This window comes from Stigmatopora argus, chromosome 13 (assembly GCF_051989625.1).
Source record: "Stigmatopora argus isolate UIUO_Sarg chromosome 13, RoL_Sarg_1.0, whole genome shotgun sequence".
Lineage (NCBI taxonomy): Eukaryota > Metazoa > Chordata > Actinopteri > Syngnathiformes > Syngnathidae > Stigmatopora > Stigmatopora argus.
Genome location: NC_135399.1, coordinates 10,672,950 through 10,695,897, shown reverse-complemented (window position 1 = coordinate 10,695,897; position 22,948 = coordinate 10,672,950). Strand labels below are relative to the sequence as shown.

General features: G+C 38.7%; 1 protein-coding gene and 1 long non-coding RNA gene across 2 annotated transcripts; one reads left to right on the top strand and one right to left on the bottom strand.

Moving 5' to 3' along the window:
- Positions 1-89: 89 nt before the first annotated feature.
- On the top strand, positions 90-12,220 carry asmt (acetylserotonin O-methyltransferase). The gene is made up of 14 exons (XM_077617245.1): positions 90-890; positions 1,312-1,486; positions 1,601-1,730; positions 1,852-1,920; positions 3,952-4,070; positions 6,787-6,927; positions 7,394-7,516; positions 7,595-8,778; positions 9,956-10,114; positions 10,298-10,383; positions 11,482-11,598; positions 11,663-11,779; positions 11,844-11,960; positions 12,024-12,220. Exons 1-8 carry the CDS (start codon positions 795-797, stop codon positions 7,810-7,812), a joined length of 1,071 nt encoding a protein of 356 aa, XP_077473371.1. The 5' UTR covers positions 90-794; the 3' UTR covers positions 7,813-8,778; positions 9,956-10,114; positions 10,298-10,383; positions 11,482-11,598; positions 11,663-11,779; positions 11,844-11,960; positions 12,024-12,220.
- Positions 12,221-12,312: 92 nt separating this feature from the next.
- LOC144087328 (uncharacterized) lies at positions 12,313-13,449 on the bottom strand. The gene is made up of 3 exons (XR_013304688.1): positions 13,374-13,449; positions 13,145-13,291; positions 12,313-12,367 (listed from the first exon to the last, which is right to left on the bottom strand). It is a non-coding gene; the product is annotated as an uncharacterized LOC144087328 (long non-coding RNA).
- Positions 13,450-22,948: the final 9,499 nt, after the last annotated feature.

Sequence of the window (22,948 nt, the reverse complement as noted above, 5' to 3'; positions counted from 1 at the left end):
GCTGTCCCTGGATAAATGTGAAGCGAAAACCTTTCTCAGAGCTGCCAGACATTGTCAATTGTTTAAGGACCCCCCCAAAAAAGCTCAGACTTTGCAACCCTTGCAACATACATTTCCCCCCCTCCCCAACACATCTTACTTTGCTTAAAGCTATTGCTTTCTTTCACCCTTTTTGAAGGTGCTTCCGAATGTTTAATTGCTTTCTTGTGCATCAATGAAGAACTTGTAAGATTAAAGCTCAGCAAAAGTAAGTGATTACATTCTGGAGCTGATTAAGCATTCAGCACATTTTCCACAACAATAGGAGTTCTCATCCTTGCCTTCATAGGTACGTTTTATCTCTGGATAGGAGTGCTATTCTTGATCAGGAATTAAAATATAGCGTCTCAGAAGTTGTATGAGGTGACTTGTTTATTTGACAACTTTTTTCCCTATTTCATCGTGAATGGAATCACCTCCAAAAATGGCCTTTGCCCAACTATTCCCACCTGGAAGCAATGGCAAATTTGCCCCAAACATATTTTAGTGAGATAAAGACCTGAAATTTACAGCTCCATTTTCAACATCTAAAATGGCTCCAGTGACAATCTCCATTGGCGTGAGAATGATTTTGAACAAGGCTGTAGTGTTTTGTTCCACGGTCTAGTGAGCCCCCGCTCTAATCTGGGTTATCGGCCCCTAATCAGCTTAGCCCACTGCTGGACGGGTGCTTTCGGTGGCTTTAGTCCTGTTTTGTCTCCACTTCACGGGGAACGTTTTATCAGAGGAAGAGGAATACTGACAGTTTGTGGACAATGGCAGATCAGATGGACTCCACTCAGACTTTGCCTGCTGTCGGAACCTACCCACGGAAAATACTCAAATATATGGAAGGTTTCTTGGTCTCCAAGGTAGCACACACTCCCAGACAGAATGATTGGCATTGATGTGATAGACGTCCATTCCATTTTAGGTGAGCCCTGGCAGTGATTTGCTGCCAGTATTCCCAGTTAAAAATGGCTTGGACATCTATTGCCATCAATGGCAGAGAGGTTGTTATTGTTCTTGTGGACACTATGTCCTACTCCTCTGCCATTCGTCAGCTGACCATCTTGTAAAATTGTAGCAGGGCTGATTAATTAAAAAAAAAAAATAATAATTAGGAGTTAGCCAGTAGAGCAGCCTTCTGTAAATTGGGAATTTGCCAGTGGAGGGCATAGCGTTCTGCACGTGGACAAATTGATGCCTCTGGGTTATGAGTTTAATCTTAATAGGCGGTAGCGTAATAACTAACCATGTTTCTTTCCCTCATTGATGTTCTCCTCCGGGCAGACTCTGTTCACGGCCTGCGAGCTTGGCGTGTTCGATGTGCTGTTGGGTTCGGGCCGCCCTTTGTCTGCAGAGGAAATCAGCCAGGCCCTGGGCGCCAATTTGGACGGGACCGAAAGACTGCTGGCGGCTTGCAGTGGCCTCGAGCTGCTTGAGACGCACAAACAAAACGGACAAGGTAAGGTCACCTAAAAGTTCCCAACTTAAGAAATATATTGCTTCTTGCATTTGGAAAATACATATCCCCAGTGTTGATTGGCAGTCATCCCCATTCTCCCATCTTATTTGTTAGTGTCTTACAGTAATACAGAGCAGGCCAGCTTGTACCTGACCCGTTCTGGTCCTGCAACCCTCTACCACTCCATTCAGTACAGCTCCAGAACCATCTACCTCTGCTGGCACTACCTGACCGATGCTGTCAGGTCAGAATGCCTTTTATTCCCCAGTGCGTACTAATGCCTCTTCTGATTTTACAAAAGTAAAATACAAAAAAATCCCAAAACATATGGTCCAAATATGAACATTGTGTTTTGTATGTTGCAGGGAGGGAAGAAGTCAATATGAGAAAGCATTTGGAGTAAGCTCCAAAGATTTGTTTCAGGCTCTTTACAGGTAAGAATTTTCAAAAAATAGCATTTAAAACAGTACCAAGTGCGCTGTATTGAAGTTAAAATAAGTGTTTAATGCGGGGTGGATAATACACAGTTTGAAAAAATCAAATTATTGACTTGAAGAATTTTGTACGCAAATGACTAAAGCCACATTTTTATTTTGTTGCCACACTTTCATTTTTCTATGCACTCTTTCACTCTGTCTCTGGTGCATTTATATGCCACTCATCACTGCATCTTATCAGGTGATTACACTATTGTTATGTTGTCATCATTTCATAATGTCACCACACAGAGCATCTGATTATGTTACAGAAGCGATGCCATTTAAGAAGACAAACTCCCTCTGAGAATTTTCCAAACACCTTACGCGCATCAACAGTGTCATCTGTCGTCGTAAAGTTGAATTTGTTATTCACCCCCTAATTGATCAAAAAAGGAAATATCAACACCTGTTCACAATAGCGCAATGAGGAGCAGCCGCAGTTGTTTTTTTTTCCCTGCTGATTTCCCTCGAGAAAACCAAAGGGAAATTAGTGCAGGAAACATGCGCGGAAGTCATTGAGGGCTTTCTTGGAGCAGCAAGAAAATGATTCAATGCTGGCTGCATGACTCAGACACTTGTTTACTACTTGCCATTTAAGCAGCCGCATAATGCACCTGAATAATTTACAGCCAAGTCTGGAATATGGTGCAAATTCTAATACTAGGGGGGAAAAAGACCTTGAGACCAGGCTAGAGAGGAAGTATAAATTTAGATGCATTTAGAGATTCAGAGCACGTACAAGATTGCATGATTAGAAAATTAAAGCAGACTAAATTCCTTCCTCCTCTTTGCATCACTGAGCCACTTTGCTTGAAGTGACTAATGCGTTTTCATAAATGGTCACAGGATTTTTTTTTTTAAACCTCTCAGCGCTCAGCAAGTCATTTCAAGGGCAACTATGTCAATCTCCATTTGGGTTCCAAGCAGAAACGCTGAGGCTCTTTTGCATACTTTGCTAATAATAACATTAGTATTTTTTGGAGTGTCATTTTTATGTACTGTTTGCCTTTTTTTCTTTCATTCATTCCTTTTTATGAACCACTTTATCCTCACAAGGGTCGCAGGGGTGCTGAAGCCTATGCCAGCGGACAATTGCATTTTTATTTTTGTAATATTCATTCATTTTTGAACCGCTTCTCCTCACAAGGGTTGCAAGGGATTTTTGTAATAGTATGATTAGTCTTCTCTTAGCCTGGTCTCATGGGGACAATATTGTGTAACGCGTAATCCCATTAGCTGCATGTATCATCACTACAGTGCCTTTTTGCATCATCCTGAAGTTATTTATTATTTTATTTTGCGTAGTGTTCCTTTTGAAGATTGTTTTTTTTTTACTTGAACTGCTTGGCCTTTAGGGGAAAAAGGAAATATTGTGAATATAAATGTAAGGGAAGTATCTTCATATACATAGTTGATGGCCATTGCATTGTTCCATGTCATTAGTTATAATAAGTTTCCATAATTACACCAGGTCATTGTTTGGGCCTAGAGTCATATGACTAGTCAACAACATATAAAGTCATCTGAATTCAGAACTCCAACATTAAAACGATGAGTCACTTTCAAAGTTCATTAGGAGGTCATTGTTTTATTCAAAGGTTATACTACAGTTCAATCTTGACACAAGTCTGTGTTGGTTCAGAACATAAAAGACGTTGATTTGCGTGTATATGTGTGTGTATGCATGTGCGCCCTGTGGCATGGTAAAGTGCTGGGTGATGAGTTGGAGATTTCTCAGAGCAGCAGCAGTCACCACAGGCTCTTCTATGTCGCAGTAGCAGCCTTTCTATCACCAACTCAAACAATGTGTCGCCGTAGGGTGGTGTTTGTTTCCATAAAAGCATAGAAACCGTGCGTGTGGCAGTGTGTGTTTATTGCGTAGCTGTCAGTTACGGCATGTAAAAATAAGTTATTAGCTTAATGCAGCGACACGTCATAACTGTGAGAGTCAAATTTGGTAGATGACATTGACACGTGTGTGTTTAGGTCTGAGGAGGAGATGGTGACGTTCATGCAGCTGATGAACTCCACATGGAATGTCTGTGGTCGAGATGTGCTCACCGCCTTTGACCTTTCGCCTTTCAAGGTCATCTGTGACATTGGAGGTAAGTGAGTGTGTTTAGTTAATCACACTGTAAAGTCATTTGCAGCAAGGTTGCAGGTTCACAGCCATTAACATTTCAAACCGTCAGTCCTGTGCGTTGAGCCAGAAACAGCTGGCCGAGGCACGTATACATATTCATGCTCTCCCCTTTTGTCCCGTCACATTTCATAGAGACTCTGATTAGCTGCATGAATGGCCTTCATGACAGTTTGTTGACCTGAGTGATTGGTAATTAGTATTTTAATACATATCAAACAAATGCCATCTATAATAGCCTTAAAAGAAACTTAAACCAAAGAAAAAGCCTACTAAAAGATGCATATTCCTCACTGGAATTCACTGAAAAAAACAGATTACATCAAAATAAACTGTAGTAAAATATACATACTTAAGTGAAAGTACACTGGAATTCTCAAAATTGTATTGAATATTTTATAATCTATGTATGAACTAGAAGGGAAACCCTAAGTGTCCACAGAGGGGCGCTGTGAGGTCACCAAAGAAAGAAAGAAACACAGACTGTGGACATCCTTCCTCTACACTTTACTTCATACACTTCAGTGTGTTTATATTTATACTAGATGTGATTCTTCATAAAAATGACTGTATGGATGGACAGCGGGGGTGCCAAGGGTGTGACCACAGCTTCTCATTAAGTCTCCGTCTTTCAGCCGACATCTGTTGGGTCTGCACACACCTGCTGCTCAGCTCCTCCGGCTGTCTTTCTGTAAAACTTTGTGCCAAGCAGCTGAGATGAATATTGAATCTTCTGGTGCAATAGAAAACATTGATATAATGAATACAAATTGCTATAATGACAAGTTCATGGAACACTAAATAAAAGCCTATCACTACTTCTTGTCATAACTAGGCTGGGATAGGCTCTAGCACCCCCGCGACCCTTATTAACTTCTCTCCATCATACCTATTTGTAATTAAGGTGCCTCACACTGAGATTTATTTATTGAAAGCATTCCAGTGATTGGTTGTATGTCGATATGATTACTCTTAGAATGTGGACATTGTATGTGTGTCTTAAAAAGAGGGAAGATAGGTCAGACAGTAATGTGACAGAGCCATGTTATTATGCAAGCAATTTTAATCATGCGTACAAAGTGTGAAATCCAAAATCAGGACATATGACCTATGAGTGTTTTTGAGTCAAAATTATAGTTAATCTTGGCACCAACAGTTTTATATTCTGACAGTGCTGTTGTTCCTTTCTGTTTTTTCAGCTGCATCATTTTTCCAGATGAAAATGCGCAAAATTGACGCCACAATGTCGTTTGTCTTTGGGTGTCCATTATGCCTTCAGCTTTACAGAGTACATTGAGCAACATTTTCCTGATTGAAAGTGAGCTTCATGTCTTAAGGCATTGTGGATAGACTCGTCTAAGCATTTTCGAGCCTGATGCCAACATATACCGCGTAGAGCGGCAGCCACAAAGCTCCCATAATAGGCGATCATTAACAAACTGACTCATCCAGGTCACTTTGGGTCTCATATGTTGTGTCGCTTTTACTCCCCCTGCGTTGCCCTCTGATTTTCATCCTGACTGCCCTTATTTGATGTGAGGGCCAATGTGTGTACATGGGTCAAATGATAGAATCCCAGGAATATTGTGAAGCTTTTTACTGTTTTTGGAAGAAAGAAATTTGGCACATCCTCAGACAAAATGGAAGAAGTCAAGGGTTGTGACGTAAAACGAAATAATGAAGGACCAGGCCACGCGGGCGCGCACACATGCATCCACACAGTAGTGGTTTTGTCAAAATGAGATCGTTTGATCCTGTTTTCCACCCCAATGATTTTCTGTCCCTCCATCAAATTTATACTCTCCTTTTGCTATCCCTCAGATTCAGATTGAAGTTGATTTATGAAAGTATGGCGATAACAGCGGCACTTTTTGCCCTTGTATACTTGTTTCCGTGCTATTTTATCACCTTTCAGATCATGAATGAGGCCACAAGGCCTATCTTTCTTTCTCAAATGTATATATATTTAAAAAAATGGCACTTTAAGTACTGTTATCATGACCAAACAGCCAAATACAGTATATGTTAAGTTTTCAGTGAAGTCAGACAAGTTTAAATATGACAGCATTTATTTATTTAAAAATTGTATGCTTTTGTGTACATACTGTATATTGGATTGGATTGGATAACTTTATTCATCCCGTATTCAGGAAATTTCGTTGTCGCAGTAGCAAGAGGGTGAGGATGCTTAAGAGACAATAAAACTTAAAAATAAAGGATAAAAAAGCTGTTAAAAAAGCTGTATCTGTTGTTATGCAAATAACAAGTACAGTTCAACAAACATTGGCTGCTACTGCATCATATAAGCAAATCTGCTGTTCATTCTACTGGCTTCCCATATCAGGGTCCTTTAGCTTGAACGATTCTTCCCAAACAGATCAGTCCCTGCTTTGCTGTGTACGAAGCATCTGTCTCTCTGTCACTCCAAATTCACTTCATTTGGTTCTGCTTTATTGGCATGAACGTTCGCTGAACCGCGTCCCAAAAGCTGCAGTACACAACAGAATACAAATGGTGCCGTAATAAATAATAATGGCCACATACCTGCGAGCATCTGTGGCTCTCAACTGACTTTATTTGTCCATTTGTAAGTGATTTCCCAGCATTTTAATTACGGCTGTCTCTCTTCACGGTGCAGTGACTCAAAGTAATTCTATGCGTTCTTCGTTCTCCCTCCCTAGGCTGCAGCGGAGCATTAGCAAAGCAGTGCACGTCGGCCTACCCGGAGTGCACAGTGAGGATCTTTGACCTCCCCAAGGTGGTGCAGACATCCAGAGAACATTTTGTCAAGGAGGCTGACCACAGGATAAGCTTCATTGGAGGTAACTTCATTAGCACTCTGGTAAAATACTTCTCTCTGAATGCACTTAGTCACTTTGTAAAGTACATTTATGTATTTTGCATCTCTTCATTTAACGCTCACTGCCTAAAATTCAAGGTTGTCAGCTCCTGCCGCAAATCCCCTGCGATAGGCTCTACTACTCATGATGGAAGGGTTGGTGGTTTAAATCTTGGCTCCCCTGTAGGACGTTGTTCATCTGTCAAATGGACAGGATACTTAACATATAAAGTAAATGCGTGAAAGTTGGTTGGTGGTTCAGTAGGGCCAGTGGTGCAAATTGGCTGCCTAATTTGCCCCATGGCAGCTAGGATTAAAATAGTATCTGTATTTTTCGGCTTAGTACAGAATGAATGTACTATATTACAATGAAAAGCATCTTTTAGTGTCGCGGAGAAGGGCGATATAAGTCCAATGCATTTATTTTAACATTAGGTGTGTCAATTTAGGTGACTTCTTCAAAGATCCCCTGGTCGAGGCGGACCTCTACATCCTCGCCAGGATCCTTCACGATTGGACGGACCAACGTTGTGTAGAACTGCTCAGTCGAATTCACAGTGCCTGCAAACCAGGTTGGGAAATATCAAAATGCATTTGATGATTTAGAGAGATTTATAGTAGATCATTTTCTGTGTTGGTTTGTCCCACAGGAGGTGCTGTTTTGGTGGTGGAGGCGTTGCTCTATGAGGACGGCTCCGGCCCCCTAACTGCCCAACTGTACTCGCTGAACATGCTGGTGCAGACGGAGGGCCGAGAGAGAACTGGGGCTGAGTACAGCGCCCTGCTGGCTGCCGCCGGGTTCACCAATATCAAGTGCCGTCTTACTGGCAAAATTTACGATGCTGTTTTGGGCTTTAAAAAAGCATAAATTTGGAAAAGGATGAATCAGTGTTGAAGCAATTCCTAACATTAAATTTAAGTTGCTGAACCTGCCATTGTTACAGAAGAACATTTCAAAGAAATGGAATAGAATCGACAATTAGATTTAGACAATTAAGAAAATGAAACTCAAAATGAAACTATGGATAATCATTCCAAGATTTTCAATCCCCAGAAAATGCAAACATATCAAAAATCAATCACATTGCTGACTGATGCTTGGCCAAAAACTGCTTGTTTGCATTTTAAAATGAATGCTAATCCTTTCCCACGCGTCTGAATGATTATAATCGCACCCGAATCAACAGGGATCCCTGCAGTCTCATTTTTTCCACCCAATCATCTCATTTTTAATTGGTCTCATGAAGAGTAAACATGCAATATTTGATGAGAGACAAATATAATCAATTTCTCTTTTAGCATGCCTGAGAAGTGATTCCTACCAGCAATTAATGTTTACACACTTGGTGTCCCAACATGAACCATATTTGAATGTACTTTTAAGAATGCATGCAATCACTTCCATTTGGTAGCCATGACCATTCTGTGTAATTAGAGTGTGAGTGTTTAGCTCACCTTTTAGGTTTACCTTCAGAACGTTCAATGTAGTGGAGTGGCCCTCTGCTCTAATTAATTTGAGATTACCGCTGGGATTTTCAGAGCTGTGAAATGATTACAGTAAATCTACATGACGTGCATAGTTTCTATTCACTTTCATTTTGTTACCCATTTACTGAACATACACCAAAAACAAAACTTTTTCTGACTAAAAATATTTACTTATTATATTCATGTAATATTATTTTTTAACAAAATTAGCCTTAATATGTATGGTCATTTTCTCAATACACGTGGTCAATTTTTTGAACAGATAAAAGCCAGACAAGGGTGGCCCGGTGGAGCGAGTGGTTAGTGTGTTGGCCTCACAGCTCTGGGGTCTGGGGTTCAAGTCCAGGTTGGTCCATCTTATTATATTTTAATCTGATAAAAGCCTTATTATACATGGTCTTTTTTCCACAAAAATGTCTTACTATACATTTTTCCACAAAAAAAAGCCTTACTATACATGGTCTATTTTTTAAGAAAAAAAAAGCCTTAGTATACATGGTCTATTTTTTAAGAAAAAAGCCTTACTATACATGGTCTATTTTTTAAGAAAAAAAAGCCTTACTATACATGGTCTCTTTTTTAAAGAAAATAAAAGGCTTACTATACATGGTCTATTTTAAAAAAAAAAAGCCTTACTCTTCATGGTCCAATTTTGTTAAGGAAAAAAAAGCCTTACTATACATGGTCTATTTTTGTTAGGAAAAAGCCTTACTATACATGGTCTATATTTAAGAAAAAAAAGCCATGGTCTATTTTTGTTAGGCAAAAAAGCTTTACTATACTACATGGTCCATTTTTTCCAGAAAAAAAAGCCTAACTATACATGGTCTATTTTTGTTAGGAAAAAAAGCTTTACTATACATTGTCTATTTTTTCCAGGAAAAAAAGGCTTACTATACATGATCTATTTTATTTTAAAAAAAAACCTTAATTTACATGATCATTTTTTTAAGAAAAAAATTCCTTACTAAACATGGTCATATTTAAGGAAGAAAAAATCCCTACTATACATGGTCTATTTTTTAAGAAAAAAAGCCGTACTATACATGGTCTATTTTTAAGAAAAAAATCATCACTATACATGGTCTATTTTTTCTGAAAATTGAGGTCATTATTGATGCTTTTTATGTGTCGCAGCTGTAGCTGCAGTATAGGTTTTAACAAGTTGTAAAAAACAAACACTAAAATGGATGTCATCACAATGTTCATACTGTGCAATACTGTATTTTAAAGGATTAAAGCCCAACCAAAAAATATTTACAGCTCCCCCACTAACTAATGCACGTTATGATGAAAACATTGTGTTTTTTTAAGTATGAATGCCCAATCAACACGTATTTACAGCCCCGCCCCCGCCCCACCCACTGACTAATGCATGTTATTATGAAAACAATGTATTTTGTTTTTTAAGTATTAAAGTCCAACCAAAAAGCATTTACAGCCCCCCCGCCCACACACACACACTGACTAACGCACGTTATTATGAAAGCAATTTATATTTTGTGTGTGTCTATTTTTAATAGGCGTGGCCAAGGTCAGAGTTCAAATAGCCGACGTCAAACCGCAAGATGGCTGATGATGATCCAGGATGCAGCACGGGCGTGCACTGCAGAGCTGCTCAAAAGTAACGATTTGCCGAAGAAAGCCTGACAAACTTCTCACAGGACGATGCAGCACATTCGGTACGTTGTCGTTTGGGGATTTCGAAGCCCCAGTTCTCGTCTTAAGAGTGATAAGAGCATGATTCGTTGACGTGATGTAGCCCCATGTGTGTGCAGACAGCAAAATGTTTGCAAACAAATTGGCTACATTGCGTTACCGATCGCTCTTTGTTTAAAAAGAAATCATTCCATTGTGTGTTTCAGTCCCTCAACGAGCACAGACTGCTGGGAAACATCAAGAATGTGGCCAAAACGACCAGAAACTGGCATCTTGTCGACGGCATAACAAAGTGAGTCATTTTTAAATAGTTCCGATTTTCTCTATCGGTGTAATATTTAAACGTCAGCGTTCAGTATTCAAGGCTTTGCGCAATTGGCTCGTTTTTCATCATGATACATTCAAATTTTGAATGAAAACACTAACTAGCTTGGTGTTTTTTAAGAGCAAATACCTGTGGATAAGTCACCCACACAAATGCCATTAGTGGACGTGTAAGGAATAAACTGTAATCCCTCGATTATCGCGGTTAATGTAGACCAGACATGGCTGTGATAAATGAAAAACTGTAAAGTAGGGTCATCCCTATTTAATTTAATTTTTTTTTAAATACCATAGTGGCAAGTGTAGGAGTAGCTTCTGCTTGTGAGTTTCACATCTTTCTGAACTTACAAATAATAATTGAACATAGGCTTTGTCATCATACCCAGATAACTGCGCTTGACAATTGGTAATTGGTACAAAAAATTCTGCCATGTAGTGGAACTGTGCACTCGAATAGATTACATACTTTTACCCTGTTAACTTTCTTAAAGACCTCAGGACTGTTTCATTTTTAGTTTTAAATGTGCTTTTGACAAAACCTAAGTGAGACATTTAACAATAGTGCAGGTGTCATTTAAACATTTTTTTTCCTTGGCATAAGAGAAAAACGGTAGCTTTTTGGATATTTATTTTTTAAGAATAAATGGATTTGTAATAATTGACTGGAAAAACTCAAGGCAGAAATGGGATTTATTTTATTTATTATTTTCATGTAATTTGTACCTTGTGGGCCCCTGTCCAGTGTTTTCTATATTTCCCACCACATCAAGATCCTGATTATTTGTTTGTGGAGGAAAACATGAAAAATAGACTGGATAAGGGGCCTTTAAAGACTCGGATCATTTTTAGTCTCTCTGCAGCAGACAAAAAGAAAACCAGACCATCAGGAGTATGTCTAATATTGCCTTCTTTTGCAGTGTCTGAATAATGGGTACCCTTTTGATGTTTTATAGAAAAAGCTAAATGTAGGAGTTTTTTAGTTAAATTTGACTTAATTAGGCCCTTGTCTGTATTTCTTTTTTATGTTACTTAATCTATTGTGCCTTGACCCCTTTTTGTTTTCCAGAATTCCACAAGGGGGACAAGGTTTCCTGCCTATGTACAGATAGGCTGACGCACCCCCTCATTTCTCGGTGCTGGGCGTTACGCGAGAACCTATCTCCAAAGTTTTTCAAAATAAAAGGTAAGACCTTGCGAATGGTTTTTTACTTAACTTTGTGCCTTGACCCCCTTTTTTTGTTTTCCAGAATTCCACAAGGGGGACAAGGTTTCCTGCCTATGTACAGATAGGCTGACGCACCCCCTCATTTCTCGGTGCTGGGCGTTACGCGAGAACCTATCTCCAAAGTTTTTCAAAATAAAAGGTAAGACCTTGCGAATGGTTTTTTACTTAACTTTGTGCCTTGACCCCCTTTTTTTGTTTTCCAGAATTCCACAAGGGGGACAAGGTTTCCTGCCTATGTACAGATAGGCTGACGCACCCCCTCATTTCTCGGTGCTGGGCGTTACGCGAGAACCTATCTCCAAAGTTTTTCAAAATAAAAGGTAAGACCTTGCGAATGGTTTTTTACTTAACTTTGTGCCTTGACCCCTTTTTTTTTCCTCCAGAATTCCACCTGGTGCCAAGGGGAGTGTCTTTGTCCATTTGAAAATGGATGAAGGCAACCCTGATTTTTCAAAATGCTGGAGGGCCTGCGCGAACCTATCAGTGGAGTTTTTCAAAATAAAAGCTCTTGTAAAGTATATATGGGTGTTATGCTAGAACCTATCTCCAAACTCTTTCAAAATAAAAGTTTTTCAATGTATACATGTGTTTGTCTTTATCTAACAAAAATGCAAGTAACAATGCAAGTTAAAAAAATTTATTTACAGGTAAACATTTCAACTTTAAAATGCTTAGTTGGCATTACATTGAAGTGTTGATTGGAGTAGTCAGTCTTTGGTTTGTCCACCTGTAGACATAAGACAAGACTTTAGTTAAAGGTTCACAAAATAATTTTACACTTACAATTAATTTTTGTAAAATACACTTAGAAAAAATAATAAAAGCTGGGGGAATAAACACAGAAAATAAAATTAGGAAAAAAACTGGGTGTATATACACTGACAATAACATTAGAAGAAAGAAAATTTAAAAAATGGGAAAACACTTGTAAAATAAAATTAGGAAAAAACGGGGTTAATACACTTAGAAAATAAAATTAGAAAAAAAATAAAGCTGGGGGAATAAACACTTAGAAAAAATGGAACACAGAAAATAAAATTTGGAAAAAACTGGGGGTTTATACACTTAGAATTTTTTTTAAAAAAACTGGGGGTATATACACTTAGAAAAAGTGGAACACAGAAAATAAAATTAGGAAAAAACTGGGGGTATATACACTTATTTTTTTTTTAAAAAGCTGGGGGAATAAACACTTAGAAAAAATGGAACACAGAAAATAAAATTAGGAAAAAACTGGGGGTATATACACTTAGAATTTTTTTTTAAAAGCTGGGGGAATAAACACTTAGAAAAAATGGAACACAAAATAAAATTAGGAAAAAACTGGGGGTATATACACTTAGAATTTTTTTTTTTTAAAGCTGGGGAATAAACAGACAATAAAATTAGAAGAAAGAAAATTAAAAAACTGGGGGTGAAAATAATATTAGGAAAAATAAACACTTAGAATTTTTTTGGGGGAATAAATACTTCGAATTCCTGCTCTAACTGAGATCCTTCTTACCTTAAAGATTTAGTCAAAGGGCTGTGGAAATGAATGTCCAGTGAAACATCACCATGATGATTTAGGCTTTTATTTAAGTTGGATTTTCAGAAGTACAGAGACACCATATGATTCAAGTGGGCAACTTGCAAGGAAGCTCTCTCAGGCCTGTTGCATGCAAAAAAATAGCAAAAGTTAGAATATATAGAATGGAGATTCAACTTTTGGGGGGGGGGGATTGTAGTTTTACCTTCATATGGCCCAGTCTCCTCTTCTATAACCTCAATAGTGCTCTAGGCATGCTAGAAGAACTGCATCTTGGTCCTAAACAGGGAAAATTTGCACACAAAAAAGCAAAAGTTAGCATGTATAGAGCCTGGAGATTCAACAGATAGGCTTAGTTGTTTTTTGGGGGAAGTAGTTTTATCTTGATGCTAAACAGGTAAAACTTGATTTAATCAAGGTATTTGGGGGTTGCCAAACAATTACCGGATAGAGAAATCTTACAAGAAATTTAATAAACGATCAAGATAAAGAATGAAAATTAGTTAGCGAGTGCCAAGTACTATTTTTCCTTTTTCAAACAAGGCGATTAAATACAGACTGACGTTAACAGTTAGGACAAGGGTGTCAAACTCGGGTTGGTTCGCGGGTCGCAATAACGTCAACTCGATTTCACGTGGGCCGGACCATTTTTGAAATAATATTTTGATATTTTTTTCTATTTAAACTGGATTAAAAAACTACCAAAAGCCATAAATATTCCGTTTTTATAGATCTAAAAAATGTTTGTTTGAGCTTTTTTTTCTTCGTTAGGGAAAATATCTTATAATAATTTGTTTTTCATTTCAAAAGGAAACAAAATATTTTTGGGAACATGTTCAATATTAGAGTGGAAAACAGATTTTTTTTAAATATATTTATTTTTAGATTTTACTAAATGCTTTTTGAACTAAAACCACAAAAAGGAAAAAAATGGATTAAAAAATTACAATTATTGATTTAAAAAGGGGGAAATGAGGAAATGTAATATACATTTATAATCTTCATTTGAATTTGATCCTAACAGAAAGTCGGCACTCATGATTTACTTTCTCGGGCCGCACAAAATGACGCGGTGGGCCAGATTTGGCTCCCGGGCCGCCGCTTTGACACCGGTGAGCTAGGAAAGTTGGCTTAATAGTTTTGTATACGACGATTAAATATACAGACTGACGTTAACAGCTAGGAGAAAGTTGGCTTAACAGTTTTGTACAAGTGATTTTTTTTGTAAAAACAGAACAATTACAAATCGAACGGGTGTTTAGCACTCACAATGAAAACTATCATTACAAACTAAGCCGTGCCTCTGGATGTCATTCTAGAGTGAGCATTTACCCAGCAAACTGTCGGTTGATGACTCGGCGTTGTTTGATTAAATTTAAAGTATTGCCACACGACTCAATAATGGAGAGAAAACGGACAACATACTTTTTAAGTCAAATCGTGATGCTAACGCTAATGTTAAATAGTAACATACGGCACACAGCCGGTGAGGAAAAGAGTCGACGGTGTGCTAAACCTGGCATTAAACTAAGATATTTTTTGGCGTTTTGGGCTCAATTGATTGCTAAAAAGTCTCCCGATAGCGTGATAAAAACGCATTTAGGCCAGTGAATTGCGAATCGTCTATTCCTTACCTGTTGGCATGCTTGTCGACAGTCAGCGTGGGAAAGAAATGGTTACTGCGCATGCGCTTTATCAACTCGGCTTCGTCTACAATAGGCGTAACCACGCCCATATTCATACTCCATTAAAAGTTTAAAATTTGACACGCAAAGAATGCTTCATTGTATTGTATACAATAACTCAGTGGTGGACCATCAGGGCCTGCAAGGCCTTCTCTGTTGATCTAAAATAGTATCTGAAACACAGACTGATGTTTATTATATTTTCTATTTTTTAATAAAATAAAAGCCTTACTACAACTTGTCTATTTTTTTAAAGAAAAATAGCCTACTATACATGCTTTATTTGTTAAGAAAAAAACCTTACTATATATGGTCTATTTTTAGAAAAAAAGGCTTACTATATATGGTCATTTTTAAAGAAGAAAAAAGCCTTATTATCTATGTTCTATTTTTCTAAGAAAAAAGCCTTACTATACATGGTCTATTTTTTAATAAAATAAAAGCCTCACTATACATTGTCTATTTTTTAAGAAAAAAAGCATTACTATACATGGTCTCATCTCATCTGTCAGCTAATTTTTTGAACCGCTTTATCCTCATAGGGGTGTTGGGGGGTGCTGGAGCCAATCCCAGCTGTCTCAGAGCCAGAGGTAGGAGACCCCCTGGTGGCCAGCCACAGAGCGTAGGAGACGGACATCCATGCACATTTACACTCATACCTCAGGCAATCTAGAATGTCCAATCAGCCTACCATGCATGTTTTTGGGATGTGGGAGGAAACCAGAGTAACTGGAGGAAACCCATGCAGGCCCGGGAAGAACATGCAAACTCCACACAGATGGACATGACCTGGATTTGAACCCAGGACCCCATAGCTGCGAGGCCGACGCGCTAACCGCTCGCTTCACCGCGCCACCCATAAATGTTCTTATTTTTCACCAAAATCTCTTACCATACCCGGTCTTTTTTCACAAAAATGTCCTACTATACTTTTTTGACCAAATAAAAGCTTGATTATACATGGTCATCTTTTGAACAATTCAAAGCCTTACTAGGGGCTGAAGAACCTATTAAATAGGCCTCGTGACACCACTGCCTCGATCACTGATAGATATGTCACGTCACCACCGTATTATTTTTCATCATCCTGAGAAGAAAGATCTGAAATAGCTGCTATGATAACAAAGCTGAAAGGAAGAGACTTACCGAGGCTTCTTTCTACTGTAATTTGCTTCAAAATTCAATTGAGTACTCTGCAGTCTGACTTTTTTTTTCACTAAGATGATGAACTTGCTCGGATATCACGTCTTATCTCCCGGACTCAATCCCGTCTGAACCTCTTACCATTTCCAGAATATCGAAGCCATTTTTAGAATCAGCTTTTGTTTCAGCCACACAGCACAATATAAGGCTAATCACAATATCAGAGTTGAAAGTTAAGACATTGTGACATGAAGTTGGGTCACGCATAAGTGATGAACACTTTAAATGAGACACTGTGAAGTTAGTCTTCTTTGTAGTTTCCATTGTATTTTTCAACCACATTGAAGCAGTATGTGTTCATTCCAACTTCAGACATTCTATTTATTAGGTGTGAACATGAATTCATATTTAACCTACCTACAGAAAAAACACTTGTCTTTTTGGAGAGGTCACACCACTGGCAAGAAAATAAGATTTGAGCCTTGTAAGGGCCACGCGATAAACAATGATTAATTGCATAGAAAGTCAGATTGCATATAATGAGTCAAACAAGAGTCTTCAGTCAGCCAAAATAGCTGCTCAATTTTCAGCAACATTAATATATGACCTTGCATATATTTGATATAGTCATTTAAACACAATAACTCCAGCACTTTTCAATTGGCATTCTTTCTCTCCCTCCTTCTGACATCTAAGTTTTCCTGCTTGATTCATTCATTTAGCAGACGTGCAACTCTTGGCCGGCTGTAAGTTGGCGTCACGGATCGAGTCCTGCAATAAACTCCTATGCCAAGTTCGTGTCTGAGCAAATATGTTGGATTTCCCCCAATACGGTTTTAATTAGTACAATGAATACAAAATAATTATAATCTGAATATATTTACTACTAGCAGAGAGATAGAGTTTAATCGAGCTCATTGAGAAATTTCCGTGTTGCCATGGTAGTAATAGTTTTCTCATTACAAGCTAGTATAACCACTAAAGATTTTTATTTTTTTGAAACAAATGTTGATCCCAGATGCGCATGTGCTAATTGCTTCCCTCTAGAAGGCCCAGGGACAAACCATAATGATCAATTATAATTCTTGGAGCAATTTAAAAGAGATGATGTTAGTATTCCAATTGAGTACCAGCAAAAAAGTATTGATGGTAACTATTTGTGACTGAAGAATGAAAACCAAAAAATAATAATAATATGAAAGGAGACAGATGGAGTTGACAGTTTATATTTGCAGTGACTGAGTATATAGGAATATTTGTGGGCAACCTAGTAGATTAACCTTGGCTCATAAAGAGACAGTGAACAGACAAGATCATTGAGAAAAGTTGTCAGAACAATATCTCAATTAACGTGAATAGTTTTCTAGTTTACAGAGATTTGAAGTAAAACTCTAACTCTCGCTTTCCCCACCAAAAAACGACATATAGGCTGAAGTCAATCATATTCAGATTTGTTGAATTTATACCAGGATCACAACCATTTTAATTCCTGTTCAAGAGAGGCAGCTTAGTGACACTCAGTCTTTCTGCATAAGTGAACAAAAATGCTTTTGTGGCATATCCTGCTACAACAGAAGGTCCACAATCTGTCGCCTGGATGGCTAAAACCACCAACTCTGCTGTGATAAATGTACAAATAGTAGCAAATGTGAGCATCTTTAGCTTAAACTGATTAGGATCACCCTTTCGATTTGATCGTTGTGGGGGATCCCCACTCTATATTCAGTCGAGTGCAAATTTAGCCTGGCCTTTTCTTTCCCACCATAATTATGAATTAATCAGACCTCCAAGCGCCGCAAATGAGAATGATGTCAAATCCGCGAGGGCAGCTTTACAAAGGGTCGCCGTAATGAGCGAAGATGAAGTTCTGAGGCTGGTGACACTTTGACCTGTGTAGAGACTCACTAATAGAACAAATTGACACTAATAGCTGAATATACATAAGTCTCACGTTAAACTTGGATTTGCATTCTTACTTTTTCTGAGATGTCTTCTTGCCAGTTATTTTAATTAGGAATCCTAAATTAATCCCCATCTGAGTTCTTGAACCTAAATACCCAATCATGTTCTAACCTTCACTCAAAATGAAGGATAAGACGACACAAGAACTTCTCACTTTGTATTTGATTCTAACGGGAACCAATTTAAACATTGATTCCACGTCTGTAAAAAGACTAGATTCTTTCATGGAACATATAAAAACACATCCCTGCTGCCCCTACGTAGACATTTTTCAGCAAGAATGAACATTTGTGTGCAGTCTACATTAAAACCAGCTCCGCAAAATGTGAGTACATCTTTTCATGTAGCGACCTGCTGCTTTTGTCCAACATTCGTCAATGATTTAGACCCACGTCCGTATCTTCTCCTTCACGGGAGATGAGATGAAGGGGAGTACGTTTCCCCCCTCATCCCTCCCTTCGCTTCCATTTACGTCTGGGACTCACAAATCTATTATTGCGGCAGCCTCGGGTTCAAATTGAGCAGGTTTCTGTGAAGCGAGCTTTACATAAAAATATACCGTAGTCGAACTGAGGACGTCTAGACTCCGCGGTTCTCGCCGAAGAAAACCCGGAGACAAACATACGATCCCAAAATAACTCTGATGGCTCGGGGTCAGCTCAAGCGGGCGACCTCTGATGCATTTTTAAGCCACCTCGCTCGTTCCTTTCTCTCGGAGAGGAATTTCTAAATGTATTATTTAATTGCAAGCCGTCTCGTCTAATTGGTGTAACTCTACAAGGTTGTTTAGCCTCCAAGAAGGTATCCTCCAGAAAGATGATGAAAATTTGAGAACAAGAGGTCTCATGAGTATTATGACAACTAAAGCTTGGAGCCATTTGTGTAACAGCGTGCATTTTGTTTGAACAAAAGCACAAACACAACCTCCAGCTTCAGTATGCTACTTTAAAGGTGCTATGAAATACAATGCAAGTGGCTTTGAAATGATAGCAGAACATCATTCGGACACAAATCCATTTATATATGTGACAGAAAAGGCTTGATAATGAAAGTAGATCCTGATTAGGGTTAGATGCTGCCATTTAAAATGACCTGCAATGCAGAAAGAGCACACAAAGCATCTGGGATACAGCAGTGGGTCAAGAATAGGGCGGTATGTGCTCACAATTGGCTTAGAATGGCTGAAAAGGAGAATGCTTTGGAGCATCCTTCCAATTTTAATGAATTGAGACAGGCCTTAGAGCAGCGTTGTGACGCAACTGGCTTTCAAATTCAGGTTCTAAAGGCTGCAGACCCTCAATTGGGATATAGCCCACACTATTGTGAGTTTTCACTAACTCCTTATGAGCGTGCCCAATTGTATTTGTGTGTTTGACTATTACCTTGTGATTGGCTGGCTATTAATCCAGGGTCTCCTCTGCCTGGTACCCAGAGTGGGCTAGGATATGCTCCAACACCCCCTGTGACCCTTGTGGTGATAAGCGGTTCAGTAAATGAATGAATGTTTGACTGTTTGTACTATAACATGCACAGTTGAAAATGTTACTTCCCCTCCTAAAATTCCATTTGTTTATTTTGCAATATCTTTATCTTGATTGAAATACTCATGAATTTACGACTTTACAAGGCTCAATCTGCTGGTCTCTCCCTACAAACCATCAAAAGTCAACTTTAATCAAATCTCCTCCCTGCCCAGAATTCCATCACCTGCTGGTTTCTTTACTAACAGAACCAGTACCAGAACACAACAAATTGGGAAACTGTCACTCCATTCTTTTACTTTGATGGATGGCCGTCAGCACTTTCCATTATTGTTTAAAAAACACTTTCAATGGTCAAATATAAAACATCCCCATGCCAGTGCGGGACGAAGCGGTCTGGTCTGACGGCGATGTGCTCCGTTATCATTTTATTGAAAGTGTGGCTGACACGACCTTATACACGTACACACACACAGAACTCAATAAAAGTGTCTCTTGGCTGTTAACCGTGCTGTGTCACTTTCAGACACTTCCATAATTCATCGCCTTGTGACAGCAGTATTGAACTGAGGACAATAATGTCTGCCCGGAAGGCCCCGCTCACACACACACACACAAACACACACGCACAGGAACGTACGTTATGTTGGTTTTTAGGCTTTCAAGAGCTCTGTCTTCCGAGATATACCGAATGTAGACCATCCGCATGGTTTGGTCAGTGTGTGAGTGCACAAGATACCCTTCTAGACTTAATAATGACTTTTTTGCCCTTGGTCCTCTCTGTCACTTGCAATCGATTCTGTTTTTGTATCTTTGTCCTGCCCCATAGCATGGCTAAATGCAGTACGTCTCTCTCTCTACACACACACCACACACACACACACACACACACACGCACACACACACACACACACATTAACCAGGAGGGTGTTACTGTCCGGCAGACATATTTCAGCCAAAAATGTTGTCACATCTCCTTTCTCACGCGTCCTCGCCAGAAAAGAAAGGAGTGAGCACACACCGTCTTTGACGTCACATACGACTGTAGGGCACGCCACAGGGAATGAATCCAGCCAACTGTTTCTTTTTATTAAAGTGATTTTTCACAGAGTTGATGCCGCTAACAAGTCGCCGCAGAAGGTGCGCATATGAACACACACCAGCTGCACTGAAGGTGACATCTAAATTGTGTTTACCAACATGGCCTCTGAACCAGCAGCAGGGAAATAGGAAGGGGAGAAAAAGCTTTGGAATGCATTAACTTCTTGGTACAGATTCCCTTTGTTTATTCAAGTGTTCACTTTCAATTATTATGTTTACAATGTAATCATAGGAATTATGTAGAAGACTTTTCACACAGAAACTCATTGTAATAGTTCTTTTTTTTGTATTCACAAACTTGTCTCTACTGAATACTATTTTTTTCCCTAGATTTTAAATGCAAATAGAAATTACTCCGTACATACACACAGAAACAATTTCAATGCTAAAAACATGCATTCAGCATTATTGAAAACACAATCTGATGAACCTCTAAAAATTTAACAACAATAATTGAACTTTTTATGATACATTGAAAACAACTTTACTCCTTTAGCCTTTCAATAGAAATAAAATGCGCTCCATTTGACATCAGTACAGTCACTGTACACTTTGCAACGTTATGTTATTTATACAGTTGTCTAATCACCATTTATCCCCATATTAAAAAGAAACAAGACTTTTTAACTTGTGTATTTTAGCGTGTAGTGCAGGGGTGTCAGACTCGGGTTGGTTCGCGGGCCGCGTTAACGTCAACTTGATTTCATGTGGGCCGGACCATTTTAGATATAATATTTAGATTTTTTTAAATAAATGGATTAAAAGAACGGGATTAAAAGCCCTGAATATTCAGTTTTTTATAGATCTAAAACAATGTTTATTTTAGCTTTATTTATATATTTTTAGATTTTACAAAATGATTTTAGAACTAAAAACACAGAAAAAATGGATTAAAAAATTAAAATTATTGATTTAAAAGGGGAAAAATCTGGAAATGTAATATACATCTATAGTCTTCATTTTAATTTGATCCTAAAACAGAAAGTCGGCACTCATGATTTACTTTCCCGGGCCACACAAAATGATGCAGCGGGCCAGATTTGGCCCCCGGGCCGCCACTTTGACACACGTGGTGTAGTGATCTCATTTGCTATGTAATTCTGTATTCTGTCCACATTCTGGTTATTGTCTGAATTGCTTTTCATTTACGGGCATTATCAGCATGAATCCAGCAGCCATGCAGGATACACTTGAATTGTTCCACGCATTAATGCAATAAATTAGCTTTACTCCACAGTGAATTTCATCACTTTTTGTTTTTATTTTGGCAGAAATATGGTTAGTGAGGTTCACACCTCTTTGGGTTTGGTTGTGACCTGGATGCTAACCATGCGTAATCTGCACTCCGTGAAAGCGTAAAAGTAATAGTCGATCTGTGACACAGCAGCTGTGTATAAACAGTTTTGCGTGAACGGGTCAACCACAGCATCTTAATAGGGGAATGATTCATCTGCTGGAGGTTGTTACTCACAGGAGCATCTGGCCTTTTTTTTAAAGATCACAGTTCATTTCAGCCAACCACAGCGGACGTATTAACATACTTTCCATGATTGTTTTCATTAGAGCGTAAATGTCAAGGTCACTTCTCCTGACTGTCCCGCAAGGAGTCTTGCAAAGCCTGCAAGCTGTTTGGGAAGTCAGAAGATGGATAGTTAATACAAAATCGGAAAATGATATTTCCAAAATCTAGTTTTAACCTCTTTTAATGACCTTTGTCAAAGTTGTTTTTATCATTGTGAAACAGAAAATAAATGGGGCGTCATTTTTGCTTGCCATTACATTTAAGAAGGCACACTTCAATTTGGTCTTAGCAGGGATAAGTTACTACAAATACACATTGTTGATGTTCGTTTTGTTTTTGGTCAAATCTAAACTAATTGTGAACTTTTTTTTCTCCTCTATTTTGGGCTTTTTGATCCTCTTGGCAACAGAACGACCTTTCTCCTTCACGTGGCAGAACCGCAGGACTGGCCACTGCGGAATCGCTCAAAATTTTGGTCGCACCTTCATTCCCACCGAGACGAAGCGGCTCAACGAGCTCAAGCACAAAGTCTTTCACGGAAGAATTCTCTGAACCATCAGAAAGAAAGATTACGGACCCGAGAACTCCCGAGAGGACTACGATGCATGCCTCCCAGCACTGACAGCCGCCGACTCCACCTTGCATCCTTTATGCCAACCCGAAAAAACATGAAAAACACTCAGAATTCCTCCTACCAGAAAACCCTTGAAACATGTTGCTCAACAAGAAATTTGGGGAAGATTATCATGCTGTATCGATTAAAATAACTGGGCTTCTCCTTTCAAAACAACCGTGCTATTTCACAATAAATTCAGAAAGGCACGCAAAGCACAACCATGTAGGGAATTTGTTCTACTGAAGCTACTGACAGCGCCAGCTTTACTTT